Source organism: Monodelphis domestica, chromosome 7, assembly GCF_027887165.1.
Source record: "Monodelphis domestica isolate mMonDom1 chromosome 7, mMonDom1.pri, whole genome shotgun sequence".
In the NCBI taxonomy this organism is placed as follows: Eukaryota; Metazoa; Chordata; class Mammalia; order Didelphimorphia; family Didelphidae; genus Monodelphis; species Monodelphis domestica.
This window is the reverse complement of record NC_077233.1, coordinates 16,810,908-16,831,928: the sequence shown is the minus strand read 5'-3', so window position 1 is coordinate 16,831,928 and position 21,021 is coordinate 16,810,908. Positions and strand designations below refer to the sequence as shown.

At 46.4% G+C, this 21,021-nt stretch overlaps 1 protein-coding gene across 1 annotated transcript in view; it reads right to left on the bottom strand.

Moving 5' to 3' along the window:
- The window catches only part of NPSR1 (neuropeptide S receptor 1), a 195,977-nt gene that overhangs the window by 11,529 nt on the left and 163,427 nt on the right, over nt 1-21,021 (bottom strand). Inside the window, exons 6-8 of the mRNA XM_001365604.5 lie at nt 11,635-11,711; nt 6,990-7,076; nt 1,074-1,254 (exon numbers count right to left, since the gene is read on the bottom strand). Coding sequence (XP_001365641.3) covers nt 1,074-1,254; nt 6,990-7,076; nt 11,635-11,711 — 345 coding nt within the window. The remainder of the gene's footprint in view (nt 1-1,073; nt 1,255-6,989; nt 7,077-11,634; nt 11,712-21,021) is intronic.

Sequence of the window (21,021 nt, the reverse complement as noted above, 5' to 3'; positions counted from 1 at the left end):
TAAATCAAGCTATCCAAGGTCACACAGGTGCTAAATGCCAAAGATGTGCTTTAAATCAAGGCTTTATAAGGAAACTGAGGCATTCATTTACTCATTCATTCACCAAGCATTTATTAAGCACCTACTATATATGATCTCTACTTGATTATGCAAAGTCCTTGGCCCTCATGCCCTCAGCAGGTGACCCTCATCATTTCTGCTTTTTCTTTAGTTTTGGGAGGGACTGGATAGTTCCTCATCTGGGCCTTGTCTATGCTATGTCAGCCTTGTGTGTTGCCACTGTGTCCCCTTTCCTTTCTCACACTAGGGGCCAGCGGCTTAATCATTGCCTGTTACAACAGCTAGCTCCTTCTTAGCTTATAGATAATATAAGAGCCTTCAGGTCCTTGAGACCCAGCCAGAAAGTTTTGAATTTGACTCTTTTCTCAGATCCTTCCAAGATGTGATCCTGAGCAATCTCTCTGAGCCTCACTTTCTCCAACTGTAAAACGAGGTGGCTGGACTTGATGAACTCTAAGGTCTAAAACCTATTCTATGTTCTTATGGCCACGAGGGGCTCCCATTCTCCTGGGGGTTCACATAAATAAGGGAATGCAAAGTAGCTCTGAAGAGAGATCACTGGCACCCATGGAATCAAGAAAGGCTTGAGAAAAAAGGTAATCCTTGAGATGAACCTTGGAGGAGTCTAGGGATTCAAGACATACACATGTGCCAGAGTCAGGATCTGAACTCAGGACCTTATTCTAAATTCAACCGTCTTTCATATTTTCCCTTCAATTCATACTGATTTTCCATTGATCAGAGGGCAAGCAGAAACATCTTTAATGGGAAGTCCCTAGGACTAAAAGTCAAGGGGGCCCAGGTGGCTCCAATCCTTGGTTCTGCTCCTAATTCACTAGGTGACCTTGAATAAGTCACTTAACTTTCTGAGCCTGAGTTTCCTTGTATGTAAAACAGGGGTGCCCTCATCATATCTGGTGGCTATTGGAAAGCTCCAATAAGGCAATGACTAGATGAAAGGGCTGAAGCAGCAGCCAAGGGCTGGTCAGTCAAGGTGCCACCATTGTTCTGACCTGCAGGGGTAGCAGAGGCTGTTGCTGAAGAGGCAGTAGATGAGGGGGTTGATGGCGCTGTTCAGGGCTGGCAGGTTTTGGATGATCACTGAGGCATAGAAGCGCTCTTTGGTCTCGGGGAGGAGGCTGAAGTTGTCCAGAATATCAAAGAGGAAGTAGGGACTCCAGCAGATCACAAATGCTGAAAGGAGAGAGAAGCAGGGAGTAAAAATGCAATGAATGTTTAACCTTGGCCAAGTAGATGCCCAACCTTCTCCTTCCTTCATGGCCCAGCGGCTGCCTTAACGTTTTGAATGACGACAAATTCACTGAGAAGCTTTGCAATGACCCATTTGTCAGTCTTTCCTCTAGCCATGCAGCCTAGCTGGGGCTTACAAGCCTGGATTCTGAGATTAGTCAGAACTATTCAGTTGGCAAATACTCACTGGGCACCGACCCACCGACCTTGTCCAGGGACAAAGCCCGATTCCTGAGATAGGAAAGGCATTGAGGATTTAGCTCCTTGTGGCTGGACAGGAGATCTTCAAAGCTCTACTAGCTCCATAAATAATAGATTTAGAGCAGAAGGGAATTTTGGGCTCGCCTCTTCTAATCTGACCAAATATTAACCTGAAGCTTACAATATGGTGCTGGAAACGCTCCATAAAAGAGAAAGAAAAAATGCCGACTTCTCTCATACAAAGGGAGGGCCAAGAAATGTTCACGGGCATTTTCCCGACTGGGCGGGGGCGCACGACCAACCCTAACCCCAATGATGCCAATGCTGGCACATGGAAGAGGTTGGTGGTTTCAGCAGCTTACAACCAACCTTCTACGTGCACAAGTACGAGTGGAGACACTCATTGATGACCCAGTACGGTCCCGGCCTTCCTCCCCGGGACTCTAGTCCTCCTTGGGGGCCTTCGTTAGGAAGATAAAATGGTTCCAGCGTGTGTGCATGTGGGACAAATCTGCAGCCCTCACTCAGCCGGCAAAATGAGCCGCCAGCTACAGACACGGACTGCCCAGCCAGGAAGCAAACTCCTTCAGATCTTCTCCCGGGCAGAACTTTCTTGGCCTGGTTTTCTGCTTGAACAAGGCAGGAAAACAACAACAAGAAGCCACTAATGCTTGCACAATGAGAGCTGGAGCGAGCAGATGGACAGCCCATATGTTCCCCCCTATCTTCTAGGCAGTGACGAGAGACAGAGCAGCACAAACCTCTCTGATCACATTTGTGGGAAGAGATGAGAAAGTGGTATACAGGCAGGAAGGAAGAGATGGGCTGCGATCTGTACTAGCGGAGAGATCCACAGACTTATTTAGACTTTTCACTAAATGACCCTCGAGTATTTGAAATTAGTGAGGCTTGGGTGCATCTTATTTCTATTTATGCAAGAGGAAGAGGAGGACCAGTTGGGAGTGGGGCTCCTGTGGGGTACAAGCACCTGGTAGCTTTCTCTTTTAACTAATTCTTTGGGGGGGCAGCTGGCTGGCTAAGTGGATTGAGAGCCAGTCCCAGAGATGGGAGATCCTGGGTTCAAATACGGCCTCCGACCCTTCCTAGCGGAGCGGTGTGACCTTGGGCAAGTCACTTAACCCCCATTGCCCAGCCCTCATCACTTTTCTGCCTTGGAACCAATACACAGTGTTGATTCTAAGACAGAAGGTGAGGGTTTAAAACAAAACAAATCCCTTGTATTAAGAGGATACTTAATAGACCAGCATCCTCTGCATTTCAGCACTCTGGACAAAGACTTGATTGCCCCACCTTAGTTATGACTCCCGCAGACGGGTATGGGACATGGGACAGACATGAAATGGAGGTCTAAGCCCAACGATAATAAAACTCTTCTGGGAGTCTCAGAGGAGCACCTCTAGAGCCTGAGAGACCTCGGCATCCTCATGGGGCCAGGGGATGTCACAGAACACAGCCAAGCCTGGCCTGCTTGGACCAGGGCTGCTGGATGCTTTAGCTCCCAAGTCCTGTGCTCTCCAAGGATCCTCATGGCTCACCTCCTCCCAAGTGCCACAGACTCCAAGGGACCCAAGTCACCTCGTGCAGTTAGAAGAGCTTGAATCGGGACTCTGTGGCGCATCCTCTACCCTCCCGCCTCCCTTCCTCCTCTGTAAAATGAAAGGGTTCAACTCCAGCTCTCTGGCTCCTAAATCGCCCATTTACTCCTACCTTCCTTTCCCAACCCAGATGATCTGGTGGTGTGTGTGATAAATATAAATATACACACATGCGTACATTTTATACATGCCTATATTTTATATATGTGTGTATATATCACAAGGTGTATTAGATAGGCACACTGATGTATGTTACATACATGTAATACAAAGTCACTTATGTGTATTATAGATCTACATGCATATATATGCCCAGATATATACATATATAAACTCATGTGTTGATAAGCATTTATTTGAATTTTTTAATGCTGCATATCGGTTCTAAGGCAGAAGAGCGGTAAGGGCTAGGCAATGGGGGTTAAGTGACTTGCCCAGGGTCACACAGCTCAGATTTGAACCCAGGATCTCCCGTCTCTGGGACTGGCTCTCAATCCATTGAGCCACCCAGCTATCCCCTTATGAATGTTGATAATGTATTCATTTATAATGTGTTTATGCATGTCTAAGTTTCTATACACACGTATATATACATGTCGTCTCTCTGTAATGGGTATAAATGTCTTGGGGGCAAGGCCTGTTTCTTTCTTTTTTAGATTGGGTCTCCCTGTCTCCCCCAGGTACTCATGGCCCCAGTCCCAAAATTGATCATGTTTAAAGTTCCAACATCCTCTGTTTCCAGCCTGAACTAGTGGCCCCCATTTTTCAGGGCTCCCCATGTTGGTGCTAGACATTGGGATTCACTTCCAATCTGCTTTAGGCCACTGCTGCTCAGAACTCTTGCACATCACAGGTAGGCTCCCCAGTAGTGAGGATTAGACATGTGCCTGGCTTAGTGCTTTCACATGAATAGATGGGTTGGTTTTCAGCTTCCGGAAGAGCTTTGGTCTTGGGGTCAAGAGACCCAGGATCAAGTCCTGGCTCCGCTACTCTCAGGGACTTTGGGCAAATTCTTCTTCTCTCTGATCCTCAGTTTCCTCATCTATAAAATGGGGATCTTTTCATTGGGGCTGTCAATGGGAAAGTGCCCCCCTCGCACCTTAATGGTCCTATGTAGGTAGGGTATTATTCCTTAATCCAATCCATCTCTCTCTGTAGGACTTGCTATTGGCTTAGAAGGTCAAAGATGTGCCACCCTCCCCCACAGCAGCCCTGCTTTTTGGGCTCCAGGATTCTGGGGGAGGGGGCAGTTTCCTATTCAAATGATCTCCACCCTGAAGCCTTTTCAACTCAATCCCCAGGGAAGCTGGATCCAGCTCTGTGAATATTGAGGAAGGGACCTCTCCTAAAAAGCTTTAAAGCCTTGGCAGAGCATCAATGTTTGATCCTCCAGATCAGCTTGCCAGTGGGCTGGGTTTCTTCCCCCTTCACACCCCTATATCTTCCCTTTCTCTGTGCCCCTACATTAGCATTTGTCCATTATCTTTTGAGGCAGAAAAGCTTTGAGACTTTCACAGGTTCTCATGCCAAGAGGGGAGCATGATGGGAGCCTCCAGGACTCAATTTAAAAATCAAACTGGAGAAGAGCCGGGAGTCCTGGTTGTCTTCCCTGTCATGCTCACATTAGGGAGGGAGAACTCTAGCTCTTCACTTTCCAAAAGCCTAGTTAAGTTCCTTACACATAGTAGGGACTCAATAAATGATTTCAATAAGAATCAGAATGAAGAATTTTCCACTGGGGCAAGTGGTAGGTAGTGGCAGGAAGGGGAGGGCTCAGAGGACTTTCTGATCAGCATCACCACCATGATGATGGGACCTGGGAATGGTGATTGTAGAACAGACTCAACCAAGGGATAGTGGAAGAAAAGGACATGGGGTACCAATTAACTCGATTGGGAAGCATCCTTTCCTCCCCAAGTTAGAGCCCTGGGCTGAGGCTTCTTTCTCCCTAATTTAGGACTTTATTTGCAATGATGATGAACTTTCTGTTGTATTGGGAAGAAAAGGCAGGGGCAGTGTAAAGGTACTTAGAGAAGGGAAGGTGGCTAGACAAGGAAGAGTAGGGGAGAGGGTCATTCTGATCTGGTTTTCAGTAGATCACCCCAGAAAAAAGGAAACCGGGAATGGTGATTACAGTACCAACATGGAAGCCAGGAAGACAGATGCTCACTCTATGACTCTGGACAATCCCTTCAGTATTCAGCACTTCAGGCAGCTCTCTTAGACTAGATGTGCTGGAGAAGATGCCAACCCTCTGCCAGTGAAATCCCAGAAACAGTGGCTATCCTAGAAGTGGGGGAAGGAAATGCTGACTTCCAACAAGATAGGAGGATGGACCCTCCTCTCTCTCCTCCCATCACTTCCTTAATGAAGTATGTTCTCTGAGAGTTTGATTTGGTCCAAGTTCCATTGTAGTTGGGTCGTCCTAAGTGGGCTGGAGTCTTGGAAAGAGATGATACTGGGAGGAGAGGCTGTGGGGTGGTGGGGAAGAGACCAAATTCAGAGGCATTGGTAGACTGAATCCACAACTGGAGTCTCCTTGGCATAGCCCTAAACTTGTGTCTTGTAGGACTGAGTTACTATTGTGGGTGTCATGTATATGTGTGGCTATCATCTGTGCTGTGTGTGCCTCCTAGGACTAAATGTCCCTGTCCCTGTTAGTGGGGTGTCGCTTCTCTGTGGGAATGGCCTTCACCAATCTGGCTAAAACCTGAGAGTCTTGGACAGTTGTCTGAAGCTCAGAAAGTTTGCTTGATTTCCCCAGGTACAAATGGCTAGCAAGTACTGAGGGCAGAATTTGAGCCCAGGCTTTCTGGAATCACATTCTAGATCTCTACCCACTGTGCCCTATTGGCTCATCTCTTCACTCCTTTCCAGGCTGCTCTGCTGACTCCTCTCCACAGGACTTTCTTTCCCAGGGCTTTCTCCACCCATGCCAGGCTACCTCTTTGACCTCTCCCTCTTCCCAGACCACCCCCCACCCATTTTAAGGAGGTGGCCCAGGCCAACCAGGTCCTTGTGCATTTTTGATTCATTGTTCCCCAACTTTCACTCTTCTTCCCCTGCTCCAAGGGCTTCATGTCCCAATTCCAAGGCTGTTTAACCTCTTTTTATGTGTTATCTTCTCTCCTTAGAATGTAAGCTCCTTGAGGGCAGGGCTTGCCTTTCTTTCTGCCTGTACAGTAGATATATTCCTGTAGTCAAGCACAATGTTTTGCATAAAGTAAACTCAATAAATTCTGGCCACATGGTTTCTTTAAAATGCAAAGGACTTAAATTTTCATTAAGAATCATTATTCTTAAAAAGGAATGACTCTTCTTAAGGTATTATGAATTCAGATCGAATACAGGACTCTCCCTTGACTTCCCTAACCTTATGACGCAGCTTTCCAGGAAAACCTATTTTGTAGTCCTAAAACAATGGAGCAGACATGTGGATGGTTTCTCCCCATCTCAGACAAAGCTTCATAGTCCATCGTATGTCACTCTTCACTGTGAGCTCTCTCTCTCTCTTCACTCCTTCCTTCACTAACTATCACATTGGAATTTGTGTAGAGTAGCTACCAAATTGGGCAGTAAGGTGGTGTGGGAGATTGAGCACCAGACCTAGAGTTAGGAAGACACACCTTCCTGAGTTCAAATCTGGCCTCAGGCACTCCCTAACTGTGTGACCTGGGCAAATCTCTTAATCCTGTTTGTCTCAGTTTCCTCATCTGCCAAATGAACTGGAGAAGGAAACAGTAAACTTTGCCAGTATCTCTGCCCAGAAAACTTCAAATGGGGTCAAGAAGAGTGGGCCATGATGGAACAAGACTAACCCACGACAATCCAAGGTTCCCTAAATCATGGTGGTTCACTTACCAAAAATGATGACGATGCTATACTTGATTGCCTTGATTTTTGCCTTCGAGATGACTCCTCGGTTGTAGCTGGAACATAATTTCCCCTCTGTGTAGAAGAAGGGCAAAAAGGAAATTCAGACGAGTCTTAGGATCTGACAGTAGATAGGTTGGAATCTAAGCTCTCGGAGACCACAAGGAGAGTCCAGTTTTGCAACTCCTGTGGGTCAGTTCAATTCAGTTCAATTTGCTCATGCTCCAACCCACAGCTGCCAAGTTCATGGCCCTAATGCAAAGGCTGGCCTTCTTAGTCCCCTGCTCAGAGACCCCGAGTGACTTTTGATTGGACCCCTGGTGCAATACAAACTACAACACAAACTCTTGTCTTCAAGTAGTTTTTTTCAGTGAGGGAATAGCTGGTATGGAAATATGTCTAGAAGTATTTCCAAATATATATATATATATATATACATATATATGTACATACATTCATGTGGATTATAATTTGGAATATATATGTATAGATGATGTATACATTTATATTTATATACACATACACCTCAGTAAACAGGAGAGGGACTGGACCTCCAATCATTTCAGTGACAGAAGGAACTCCTAGGCGAGGAGAAACTCCTTTTACTAATGCACGTTGGTACCTTCTCTGAAACACAGGCTTAGAGAGTTGCCTCAGTCACAGACAGGTCCAATGACTTGCCCAAGGTCACACAGCCAGGATGGGCAGAGGTGGGATATAAGTTAAGCCCAAGGGTTCCTAATTTCACAGTCTCTTCTCTATATTTTTGGAGAGCTCACTAGCATCTGGGGCACAATAAGGATATGCCTTAGGGAAATGGGAGAGAAAATGGACCAAATTAAACAGACCAGGATTGCCTTCCTACTTCAGGCATTTCCTGGCTGTGTGGCTATGGGGAAGAAGCTCTCTGGGTTTCGAGAAGCTCTCACATAATTCATTTGTCATTTGGATTGGTCAACAGTCTCCACTTCCAGCATCTTCATTTTATTAATTAGAAGGTAAACTGAATTTCCTACCATATATTCTAGGATCCCTAACACAGAGCAGCCCTGCTCTCTCTCTCTCTCCACCTAACCAGGTTGAGTGGAAAAATAACAGCTGTCTGGACGGAATAAAAAGAACAGGCTGCCATGCAGGGGTTCTTAATCAGGGGCCTGGGATCTGAGTTTCAAAAAATGACTTTGATCATTGCATTTCCACAGAATTAGTCCCCTTTCTGAGTCCATCTGGTTTTTCTTCATTTAAAACCATGATCCATTGGTTTGCCCAAACTGTAGCACCCCCATTTTCAGAAGCCCCTAAAGGCAATGGGTTTGAGGGGTGTCACCACACAGTGCCAGAGGAACACAGCTCAAAGCATGGCAGGCTCTTACCTTTCATGGCAGGGAGCAGTTTTGCCAGGAGCTCTTTGGGGAGGCATCTGCCATGATTGGCCCATGATAGCAGACAGATTCCTAAGCCCTGAGACTCCCTATGGTTTAGTTTGTTCTTTTGGAGCAACAGGAGTGAATTTATCAAAGTGACAGGGGTGGATTGAAATCCATTTAAAATGAAAACTAGCCTCTCTTTCCCCATCAACACCGGGAGATGATTGCATCAGTGCCCTTCCCTGGAGCTGGCTTGGATGCCTGCAAGATTCCATTCAGCAGGACCCCTGCCTGGAGCATCTAAAGAAACTTAAGCCAGAGAGAATCCTAAACCAAGAATTCTCAGTTACTGGGAGGGTAAAGGGATTATTCTTTCTGTGTCTCTGTATCTCTGTCTCTTTCCCTCTCTGTCTCTGTCTCTTTCCCTCTCTGTGTCTCTGTCTCTCTGTCTCTGTCTCTGTCTCTCTCTCTGTGTCTGTCTGTGTCTCTGTGTCTCTGTGTCTGTCTCTGTCTCTCTCTCTGTCTCTGTCCCTGTCTCTGTCTCCCTCTCTCTCTGTCTCTTGATCCCTCCCTCTCTGTCTCTCTGTCTCTGTCTCTTTCCCTCTCTGTCTCTCTCTCCTCTGTCTCTGTCTCTGTCTCTGTCTCTGTCTCTGTCTCTGTCTGTCTCTGTCTGTCTCTCTCTGTCTCTCTCTCTCTGACTCTGTGTCTCTGTGTCTCTGTGTCTGTCTATCTGTCTGTCTGTTTCTGTCTGTCTCTGTCTGTCTCTGTCTCTGTCTCTGCCTCTCTCTCTCTGTCTCTGTCTCTGTCTGTCTCTCTGTCTCTGTCTCTGTCTCTCTCTCCCTCTCTCTCCTCCCGCCTCTCTCTCTGTCTCTGTCTTTGTCTCTCTCTCTCTCTCCTCCCACCTCTCTCTCTGTGTCACTCTCTGTCTCTCTGTCTCTGTCTCTGTCTCTCTCTCCCCCCTCTCTCTTCTCTCTCTCTCTCTCTCTCTCTCTCTCTCTCTCTCTCTCTCTCCCCCCTTGTCTCTCTCTCTGTCTCTCTCTGTCTCTCTGTCTCTGTCTCTGTCTCTCTCTCTCCTCCCGCCTCTCTCTCTGTCACTCTCTGTCTCTGTCTCTGTCTCTCTCTGTCTCTCTCTGTCTCTCTGTCTCTGTCTCTGTCTCTCTCTCTCCCCCTGCCTCTCTCTCTGTCTCTGTCTCTGTCTCTGTCTCTGTCTCTCTGTCTGTGTCTGTGTCTGTGTCTGTGTCTGTGTCTCTCTGTCTCTGTCTCTGTCTCTGTCTGTCTCTGTCTGTCTCTCTCTGTCTCTCTCTCTCTCTCTCTCTCTCTGTCTCTCTCTCTCCCTCTCTCTCTCTCTCTCTCTCTCTCTCTCTGTGTCTCTCTCTCTCTCTCTCTCTCTCTCTCTCTCTCTCTCTCTCTCTCTCTCTCTCTCTGTCTCTGTCTCTCTCTCTGTCTCTCTCTCTCTCTCTCTCTCTCTCTCTCTCTCTCTCTCTCTCTCTCTCTCTCTCTCTCTCTCTCTCTCTCTCTCTCTCTCTCTCTGTCTCTCTCACCATGGGACCTGAACAGGATGGAGAAGGAGCCCAAGCAGCTGTCAGAATGTCAGAATGCACCAGAAGGTGCAAAGGCTAGCTGGACATTGGCCTCAGGATTCAAAGTTTAAGTCTGGCCTCTGTCTGTAATGGAAAGCTGCTTTCCCATGTGGCCAGCTCTCCCTGGCAACGCAAAGCCCAAAGCTGCCAGCTGCTCCCAGTCTTGCCTGCCCAGCTCTTGAGGGGCTGCCCATCCCAGGAGCTGGTTTGGGTGCCATTCTTGAAAGAGATCGAGCCGTCGGAGGAGATAGTGCTGGCATTGCCTGCTCGAGTCCCCCCTGAACGCATTCAAATGTGATTCAAGAATTGGTTCGGTGGTTTTAGCGTGAGCCTGCGGGACACAGGAGAGACGGCTGAAGTCTGAGTCAGGACAGGGGCCAGCCACGTGATCCTGGGTAGGTCATTTCTTTAACCTTTCTGGGAAAATGCTGAGAAATGGCACTTACCTCACAGGGTTGTGCCAGGGATTAAAGAGTGTTTGTGAAATGCTCGGCAAACCTTAAATCACTATATAAATGTGAGCTTACACATTGGAGCCGGGGTTGGCCACCTGATTCCTACCCTGGCATCTTTTGCTCCTTGGCATCCTTGCTTAGCCATCCAAGAGCCTACAGCTCTTCAGGGCGCCATAGGGGAAATCCGGGCCTCTCCCTCTTCGTCTCATTGATTGGTGGTTGCCGTGGGTCCAGCAGAATGCCCAGCTCTAGCCCCAGAAGGTCTGACCTGGGATTCCTTCTTCTTGAGCCGTGTCCCCTCTACTTTTGCCTTCAGAGGCTGCTTCAGGAGCGGGGCCATCGCGTGTCTTCTCTGAACAGTTCCCCAACACCCCTTCCCATCCCCACAGTCCCACCCCAACACCGGTGCCCAGAATGGGTTGGGTGGGCCAAGCAGGGCAGGGCTCCCTGAGTTCCACATTGATTTGGGATGGCTCGGTGGGATGGAGCCAACAGAGAACAGGCCAGGGGTAAGTGTGGTCCATTCTTGAAAGTCCCTTGTTGAGGAAAGGCCAAGAGGCTGAGGAGGAACAGGAGGATCCCGTGCCTGCAGGCTGCCCAGAGCGATGCTTTCAGGCCTTTCCTCACAGCACCTTCGTGGCAATGGGAGCCGGAGGAGAGGCTTGGATGGCTTTGGGTGCGTCTCTTTTATTCACGAGCCTCCTTCTGTAGGCAGCCGCCGAGGAAGCGTCTTGCCAGGAGGGTTGGTGGGGGCAGGCCATAGTTTGTTTTTTGGCCTGTGGGTCCAAACAAAGCACAGAAAATCTGTTTGCAAGCTTCCTAATAGGTGTGATGGCTTCCCAGCTTGGTTGTACGTCTGGATGACCTCTTCCTGGGCCGTGGCTTGCCAGGATGGAGATAGGGTTTCATTGATCTCCAAGCATCTCCAATGGAGAAACACATTTCATCCACGACTTAGAGATTTAGAGAGCTGCTGAGGGCCCAGAAGTGATGAAAGACTTGGCCAGGGTCCCGCAGCCAACATTAGAGACAAGCTTTGAAGCCAGGCCTTCCTCCTTTGTCTCCAAAGGGAAAGCACCTGTAAGGACAAGGCAGCCCGGCTGACTTGGGGCTGGGATCAACAAAGAATCTTTCAGAGATGCCCAATTTCCCACGTTTCCAGCAGGATAACTTCTCCCGCAAGTACAACAAATTGAGGATTTGGAGTGTGGCAGGAAGCCTGGAAACTTACCAGAGCAATTGGAGATGATCATATCGTGGGCTTTGCTCTTAATCCAGATGGTTCGGATCACAATGAAGTAAATAACACTGCAAAGAAGAAAGGAAGGAGAGAGGGGGAGAGAGAGTGAGCCACAAAGAGCCAGAGACACATGGACAGAGAAGAGAGAGAGAGAGAGAGAGAGAGAGAGAGAGAGAGAGAGAGAGAGAGAGAGAGAGAGAGAGAGACACAGAGACAGAGGGGGGGGGGGAGCGAGAGGGAGAGAGAGAGACATGGACAGAGATGAGAGAGAGAGAGAGAGAACAGAGAGAGACAGACAGAGACAGAGAGAGACCGAGAGAGAGGGAGACACAGAGAGAGACATGGACAGAGATGAGAGACAGAGAGAGAGGGAGAAAGACAGAGAGAGAGAGAGACCGAGAGAAAGGGAGACACAGAGAGAGACATGGACAGAGACAAGAGAGAGAGAAAGAGAGACAGAGAGACAGAGACAGAGACAGACAGAGAGACAGACAGACAGACAGAGAGAGAGAAGAAAGAGAGAGACCGAGAGAAAGGGAGATACACAGAGAGAAAAGCAAACTCAGACAGAGACATGGACAGAAGTAGAGAGAGATAGAGACAGAGAAAAAGAAATCCAGACAGAAAGAGAGAGGGGGGCAGATTTGGGGAGAGAAGGAAGAAGAGGGGAGGAGGAAGAAAAGCAAAACAAATCAAATCCAGTTTGCGTTTTGGGTGAGTTCTGTAATCCCTGCACCATTTCTCTGACCACCTTTCCCTCCAGCTTCTGTTCTAATCTGGGGTAGACAGAATTGTTACTGGCCCAAGGGAGCAGGGCTCTTATTTGCTGTCACCTCTGTTTAAGGCTGTGCTTTTGAACTACTACTCTTTTCCCCCCTTCTCTCTCTGGGAGGGAGTCAAGGCCCCCAAACAGATTCCCTCCAGGTGGCCTGGTATGCTTCTGAGCTTAGGTTTGCCTCCTCCTCCTCCTCCACCATAGCTGGCCTTTCTTAGAAGCCCTCATGGTTCAAGGGAAGAATGAGAAAACATTGCTCAGTGACTCAAATTCTTAGCTCCTGCCTTTTTGTCTCAAGGCTAAAACCTTTATTCCAGATAAACTGAGTCAAAGATCATGGGATCATAGAGCCATTAGGGAAACTGGAGATCATTCAGTCAGGCCCTTTTGAGGTCATCTATTCCAATTTTCATCTTTTATATATGGCAAAACCAAGGCTATAGGCAAGAGCCACACTCACCCAAAGCCAGTTAATTAAGAGTAATCTGGGATTGAACGCCAGGTCCTTGAACTCCAGTTTCAGCATCCTCTCCCCTGTACTAGGAAAGGGTTGGAGCAATGATGAGTATTTGGTAACTGCAGCCAATAGTCAGAGGAGACGGAGCTGGTCGCCTCTTGTACTGATACCAGGTTTCCCCTGGAACTTGGCAAGGCTCATTTTGTTAATACCAACATTCTCCTAGTGGCATGGTATCAGAACCAAAAGGAAGTATGAGGGTCTCCCCCAGAGGGTAGGCTGTACCATATGACCACTAAGTTCAGGGTGGAAAGAATCCTAGAGGGTATATATTTCAGGAGCCAGACAGAGTCCCCAGATGACATCCAGGAACTTACCCTAAAGTGATACCAATCAGTACAAGGTAATTAGATGGTGCATGGCCAGAGCACTTGATGGAGTCTGGAAGAACTGGGTTCAAATCCTGCCTAAGATACTTCCTTGTGTGTGATTCTGGACAAGTCACTTAGCCTTTGTCTCAGTTTCCTCCTCAGAGAAATGAGGGACTTGGATTTCATGGCTTTTGGATGACCCTATTCCAACCTCGAGGTTTTATAAATCTCTGCTCTAGGGAAGACATACCACATGTTTTCTCTCTCTCCATCTAGCTCTCTGTTATCTTCTTCCTCTCCCTTTCTCCTTCCCTCCTTCTGTTTCCTTTTTCTCCCTTTCTCCCCTTCTCCCTTCTTCACTCCTGCCCAAGTCTTCTGGACAAATGACATAATGATGTTATCATTTTTTATTAACTTGGTGATTAAAAAACTTCTTAGTGAGTTCACCTGGCTTTCCCATGGCTTGGACAGGTTATTGCAGCCTATGTAGGCAAAGATCAAGCTCTGGCAAGTGCTACCCTTCTGAGAAGTGTGATAGTGTAGGTCTGGTAATGGATTGCCCATTTATGGTGGACAAATGACAATGGCCAAGTCTCTGAAAAATCCCAGCCCCAAAGATTCAACCTCTTCCTATGGCATAGCCTTGTTGGCCAAAGAAACTCATGAAGATTGCCTGTAAGAACTGTGCTGGTGGACAGAAGATGCCCCTGGCGAAGGCTGAGAATTTCCAAAGACTGAACCAAGTCCTAGAAGAGCCCACTGACTTTGCAAGAGCTTGGTCAATATTCTCCTTCTTTGCGTTCATCTAGTTTATAACTGAAATCCTTCAGCGTCTTCTTCCTATAAAGTTGTGTGCCAAGTTTGTGACCATCGATTAGGGAATTGGGTATTTTGAGAAGCAGGGGTAAGCTGTGGAAAGTGGTATGGCTAGCTTTAGAATCAGAGGACCTGGGTTCCAATCCTCCCTCTGTTATGAGCTATGTGTATGACCTTGGACAAATCCTTTCCCCACTTTGGGACTCAGTTTCCTCATCTGTGATGGAAGAAATTAGACCAAATTATTAGAAGGAACCTTCCAGCTCTTACAGGTCAAAACTGTTTGTATTTTTCCCATCCTTGTTTTTCTTATTTGTTTGTGGGACGTTTATTGTCTCTAGGATGATGCTTTTATAACAAGGATATATCAGATCATCTCAGGAGCAATGGGAAATTAGTTTTGAATCACACTTTGTCTCTAGTACAAAATAGTGTGTAGAATGTAGTATTTTCCCAATCCAGAGTTTTCATATTTCATGAATCTTAGAACCTATTAATTAATCTGTTGCGGCAGTAAGGAAGATTAGATAGGGCACCTCCTTGGAATCAAAAGACAGGGTTGTCAATCTGCTCAGGTACTCACTAGCTGTGTCATGCTGGACAAAACGCCTAACTTTTCTGTGCCTCAGTTTATTTCCTCATCTTAAAAATATGGTGTTCAGACTTGACAGTCCCCAATGTCCTTTCCAGCTCTAAATCTTTAATACCATGATCAGCCAAATAATCAAAAAAACATTTATTGTGTCCACTGTCCTGAGATGGAGAGGAGAATAAATAAAAAAAATAAAGCATTTACCTGAGACTAGCAAAAAAAAAAATGAGGTGGGATCTCCTTTTTATCTATTGTAAAATTGAGATTTGAACTCTGGACTTCAATCCCCACAAGCCCTTGCTCCACTTCCCCAAAATGCTTTGTAATCTCACGGGAATTCTGAGGTGGGCCGAGATCGAGGAAGGACTTAAGCTGGTCGCAAAGGGTTTTGGGTCTCTTTTGGACTTCCGTTTTGGAGCAGACGCGTCTCTCCTGTGATGTGAGGTTATCTGGCCTAGGCCTCTGGCTTAGGCACGTGTTTTTTCTTATTCTGTATTTTCTTTAATCTTTAACCTTTAATAAACCTCTAAAAAAATATAATACTCCTTGCAGAGAGTAACTAATTTCTACCTGCCTCAGTCTCCCCTAAATTTTAACTGTTACACTATCACTATGAACAATTTGACATAAAATTCTCGTTTTATTTTTATATCTTATTTTGGGAAAGTTAAGGTCAAGTAGGAACATAGGAACATTTGGGATCATAGATCTAGAGATAGGAGGGATCTCAGAGGTCATCTAGTTCAAATCCATTCATGTTACAGGTAAGGAAACTGAGGTAAAATGATGCTTTGTCTAAAGTCCCACTGTTAAGTCTGGTAGAGAGAAGATAAAAAGCCAGAATACCGACTCTCATTTTGATACTTTTCCACTGCCCACTGTTGCTTGCCAGGAAAAGATATTTAGAACTGGAAGGATTCTCAGAGGACCTCCATCTTACAGATAAAGGAACTGAGTCCTAGTGGTTTGCTTAAGATCACAGGAATAGCAAGCATAAGAGACAGGATTCAAACCCAGACCTTTGATTCTCAAGCCAGATCTCTTTTCAGTGTATGAGGAAACTGAGGCCAAGATAAAGGAGGTGCCGCATGCCACAGGGTTAGTAAATGGGAGAATTGATATTCCACAAGATATTCTTGTTCTGAAACCAAAAATCTTTCCATTCTTTTGCTGCTCCCACTTCAATATCTATTCCCCAAAATATTATCCATCATTCTTTACAAAATAAAAAGGAATGTGATACCCAGTGGAATCATGCGCCGGCTATGGGAGAGGTGGGGGGGGTGTGGAGGAAAAGAAAATGATCTTTGTTTCCAATGAATAATGTTTGGAAATGACCAAATAAAATAATGTTTAAAAATAAAATAAAATATAAAAAAAAACAAAATAAAAAGGAAAGATAATCTGATTTTTTTATATGTAGTCTGATGAGTGGAAACAAATACTCTTTTCCTTGTGCAAATGAGAGAAAAAAACATTTTTTTCTCCATGAATTTGTCCATGCTCTCCTCATTTCACATCTCTAGAGAGGAGAGAGTCCAAATTAGACCTTGGAAACTGGGATAAATGAACAGAGGGCAATACATAATGGCCCATGTCCTGTTAATTCAGAAGAATGTGCAGAAGGGAATGGGCCTTGGGAGAATTTGGCAGGTGGCTGCTCTGTATCTACTCTCCTGGCTCTGGGGAACCAGCTGCTCTTTTGTTTTGTTAAAGAGAATGGCATGAAAACAAAAACCCCTTTCATCTTCTGAGGCAAAGATGGAAAACTTCTGGTCCATGAGATGGATGTGGTCCCAAGGATATTCTAAGTGTTCCAATAGGTCAAGAATCTGCTAAGTTATCAGATGAGATATCTACAAATCACTTAGCACAGTGCCTAACACATAGTAGGTGTTTTATATTTATACATATAAGCTATTATTATTTATTATTTCATTGTAGAAGTAAGAGGAGTAGTAGTAGTAGTAGTAGTGGTAGCAGTAGTGATAGTAGTAGTAGTGGTGGTGATGGTGATAGAATTCTCCCTCTTTCTCCCAAAAGCAGTGAGTAATCACTTTCTGATTGACTTACCTTCATGACAATCACATACTTCCAAAGATGGAAGAACCCACAAGGGGCTGCAGTTGGAGCTTCTAGGTACCATGAGGAGATAGTCCAATGGCTCATTGGCTTGTCACTTCTTGGCTGGAGTGGTGTGTCCCATCATGGCCAGCACAGGTCAGAAGGACACCCAAGGACTGGAGGATATCTAAAGTTGGGGGGCCCAAAGTAGGGAAGTATCTCAAGCCTGTGACCCAGGAGGCCTGTCTGCAGAAGCTGGGCATGTTTAGCCTGGAGAAGAGAAGACTCATCGGGGGACATGGAGGCTGTCTTTGAGTAGCAGAAGACATTAGATTTGCTTCTCTTGGTCCCCCGGATCAGAACCAGGAGCAATGGTGGAGGTTGAAAGGCCCATCTAGTCTTCACAATTACAGCTGACCTGAAGTGTAATGGCTTTCCTGGAGAGACGGTGGGATCCCCTCCTTGGAGGTCTTCAAGTAGCGACTGGATGACCACTCATGAGGTCTGTTATAAGGACTCCTTTTGTCTATAGGGTGGACAAATGGCCTCTTCCAATGTAGAGACTGTGATGTATTCTCCCTGCATTTTGCCCTGCTGAGGCCACAGTGGAAATGTTGGCTTCCATTCTGGGCACCACAATTTAAGAACCTCAAGAAGCTGGTGGGCACCCAGGGCACAAAAGGGCCTATTAAGTCCATGCTGTCTGAGACTCAGTTGAAGGAAGTAGGGCTGTTTCCCGGCAGTGGGTGGTGGAGGGGGATGAGGGAGCTTTCTTCATCTTTATGAAAGGCTGTTGGAAGACTGATTCTGCTTGGCTCCCAAGTGCAGAAATGGGCATACGTCAGGAAAAACTCCCTAACGAATAGAAGTCTCTAACCAATTATTAAAGCACCTACTGTGTGCCTGTAACTGAGCTGGGCACTGGGGATACAAAGACAAAGATGAAACAGTCCTTGTCCTCAAGGACTTTCCATTCTGTGAGGCGAGAGTTGACCACCATCCATCCAAGAGCCGCCCCAGGGAAGCTTCCCCCTTCCTTGAGGGGCGAAGTGACCATCTGGCAAGCAGGTGTGTGATAGAGGGTATTCTTTTTCAGGTAAAGACTGGACCAGGTAGCTGCTGGGGTCCATTCCTTCACAATTAGGGGTTCACCTCTCAGGATCTAGGTTCTGATTGCCACCAAGAAAAGGTTCTGAGCAACACGTTCTGTTCCTATCACAAAGAACACAGGAGTAGCTACTCCAAGGCTGCCATCTATATGATGGAAGAACTGAAGTCTGCTGTCCTTTCCCCCATCTTCTCTTTAGTACAGTGGTGTGTACTAATCACTGTCTGACCAACACTTGTTAGAAATATGGAACGTTTATGGCAGAAACTGCCCTTTTGGATCATCTGGTCCCTGGATATCAGCCATGAGGGCCCTGGACTTTCTACCAGCCCTAGAAGGCCCGAGATTTTCAGCAGAAAACCTACAAACCCCAAGCCAAAGGCCCATCTACCATACTATCTGGTCACTCTTTGGGACTGATTTTTAAAGAAAAATCCTTGTCTCTTTTGAAGCGGTTCTCGATAAAAGCTCCCGAGGCTCCCCTGCCATCAGGATTTCTATTGTGGTCCAGCCATTTTGGACCTGCTCAGTTCTAAGAGAGCGAGCGAGCGAGCGAGCACAGATATGCCCCATTTTCAAGTGTAGCTCCTGCCCGGTACCTTCAGATGCTCCTCGTCTTGGTCTGCCCCTCCAAAGCACAAGTTCCTTTTGGAATCAGTCCTGGATGTGGGACCAAGCTCTGGGCTCCAAAACTGAAGAGGAAGCAGGTGCTATACACAAGGCAAACCATCAACAAAAGCTAAAAGGAGGATTTCATTGTTCTGAAGCTTCTGGAAGACATTTGGAAAAGAGAAGAAAATACAAAAGGAAAACTCTGGGGTGTCTGATGATAAAAGAAGTAGGAGTCGACGTCACTCACATTCCACAAATCGGCAAGAACTTGCCTGCCCTTCTTTGGTTTTGCAAAATGCCCCAAATAGTTCAAGAAAGTATGGATTCGAGAAGGAAGTAAGCAAAAACCTGTCAAAATTTCAGTGTGATCCAGCCTTTGGAGAAGAGGCTCATCCTTTTTGCCCTGACCGGCACCAACAGCTGGCCAACTGCCACTGGCTGGCTGTTAAGTTCATGGATCTTGGAAGAGCTCTTGCAGCTCCCCTCCCCCACTCAGACTCCTGATTCTCCTTCTAGGCTATTTCTAATCCCCTCCCCCCTGAGACTTTTGGAGAAGCAGTTTCCATGGAGAAGAGTCAACCATCCATCAAAACTGCTACCTATGGGGTGGCATAGTTACTGCTGGATCGGTAAAGCTCCCTGAAAGAGACAAGAAGTGACCTACAACAGGCAAGTCCACTCACGGCCGCCATCTTGGTCTTCTTGTCCCCTCAGACTCTGATGGCCATGACCTCCAGAGCTCTGAGCCCAAGAACTTTAAAGAACAGGGTCCTCTGGACCACCAGCCCTGCCTGCCTCCAGACTGGATGATGGTAATCGTTGAGGAGGACCAGTTCCTTGGGAGAAGGGTCCATGTTCCTCAGCAGCACCACTGCCATTATTGGTTGGCTCACTGCTGTCAATAGGCGGTCATCGTGGGAGCCTGGGGAGTGCCAGCATCAGCACCTTCTCTGTTTCCAGCTTGACCCCTCCAGTCATCCTGCTGAGAAATAAGAGAGGCAGCCTGGAAATGCTTCAGTGGATGCCAGAGCCATAGCTTCAGAGGAAGCCAGAGATAATGGTCCCACTGCTGAGGTCCTTGGCATCTTCAAAAGGTTCACTGCTAGAAACACAGAAAATGTTATCAGTGGAAATGGCAATGAGGAAGAGGCTGGACCATTTGGGTTGGTGTTGCCCTCCAAAGACCAGGGGACCTTTCTATCTGACTTGGGACTGAAGTCTCCCATATCTTTGATCTCCCTCATTACTATGTGAGGTCATTGGGAGCAGGGATGATCATGGATCATTTCTTTTCCTATTCTTGGGTAGCACAGTGGTGTACCCATAGCAGGCAATCACGAAATACTTTTTCATTCATTCATTCATTTGATTCTTTTGTAGCAACCTAACAGTTCAATTTGTATAGATGCCCAAAGTTTGACTTTTTTTACAAATTGTTTTGTGATTGAACATATCAGATCCTCTATTGTTCTTTCCTCTTGTTTCTCTGCCTTTTCCTTCTTTTCTTTTACTGCCCACCTTCACAAAGAATCCAAAAGCAGCATCAAATGTGATATAGGGGACAAAGTGCTGAACTTGGAATTAGGCAGATGCGAGTATGAAATCTGGTCCAGATACTTAGCAGCTATGTGATCCTGAGAGTCACTTGACCTGTGTCTGCCTCCCTTTTCTCATCTGTAAAATGGGGTTAATAGCACCCATTCTCCAGCATTGTGAGATAAAATGTAGAAAGCACTTTGCAGACCTTAAAGTACTACCTAAATGTTAACTGTTATTATTACTGTCATTTTTGTTATCACGAGCTGTTATGTGAAGCTGCAGTAAAGTCATTTGGATGCTTTTTAAAATTTTGCTTTAAGCCTTTGATCTTCAAAGTAAATACATGGTTTCTTTGTTGTCCCAATCTCCCCTGAGCCACAGATGACAAGGCCCTTTGACACATCTTAGTCAAGGTTCTTTGCAAGCTTCTCCAAGTGGTCTGTATGTCACTGAAGTGGGCACCCACTCCTTCTGTTGATGATGCAGATTGCGTCCACTCCATACTTCTTTCCCTAGTGATTACCTTTAAGGCAGCAAAACCTCTCCACTGTTAGCTGATTAGTCCTCAGAAGAGGGGCATAATGAGTCCTGAACGTAAGCCTTCTCTGACTGGTAGGACACGCCTCAGTTGATTCCATTGTTAGAGCCTTTTGTAGGCACCAGGTGCCCGCCATGACACTAAGGCATTGAGTATCAGAGGAGAACTTTGGTGGAGATGCTTTTTAAGATGCTCTGGCAAAAAAAAAATGGAATCTGATGAAGATGTAGATGAAAAGAATCCTGGATTCAACATTGGAGCCCTGAGTTCAAATTCTGATTCTGCTGCTTGCCACCTGTGAAGCCTTGAGCAAGTTACTTTGCCTCTCTCAGCCTCAGTTTCCTTCTCTGTGAAATGAGGGAGTTGGACTCAGTAATCTCCAAGGTCTCTTCTGGTTCTGGATCTAGGATCCTGGAATCCTTCAGTAGGGAGGTACCAACCGGCAGGATTTTGAGATTATTTGTGCTTTAAGGTCCCTTGTGGAATCCCAGTCCCCTGTGGATGAA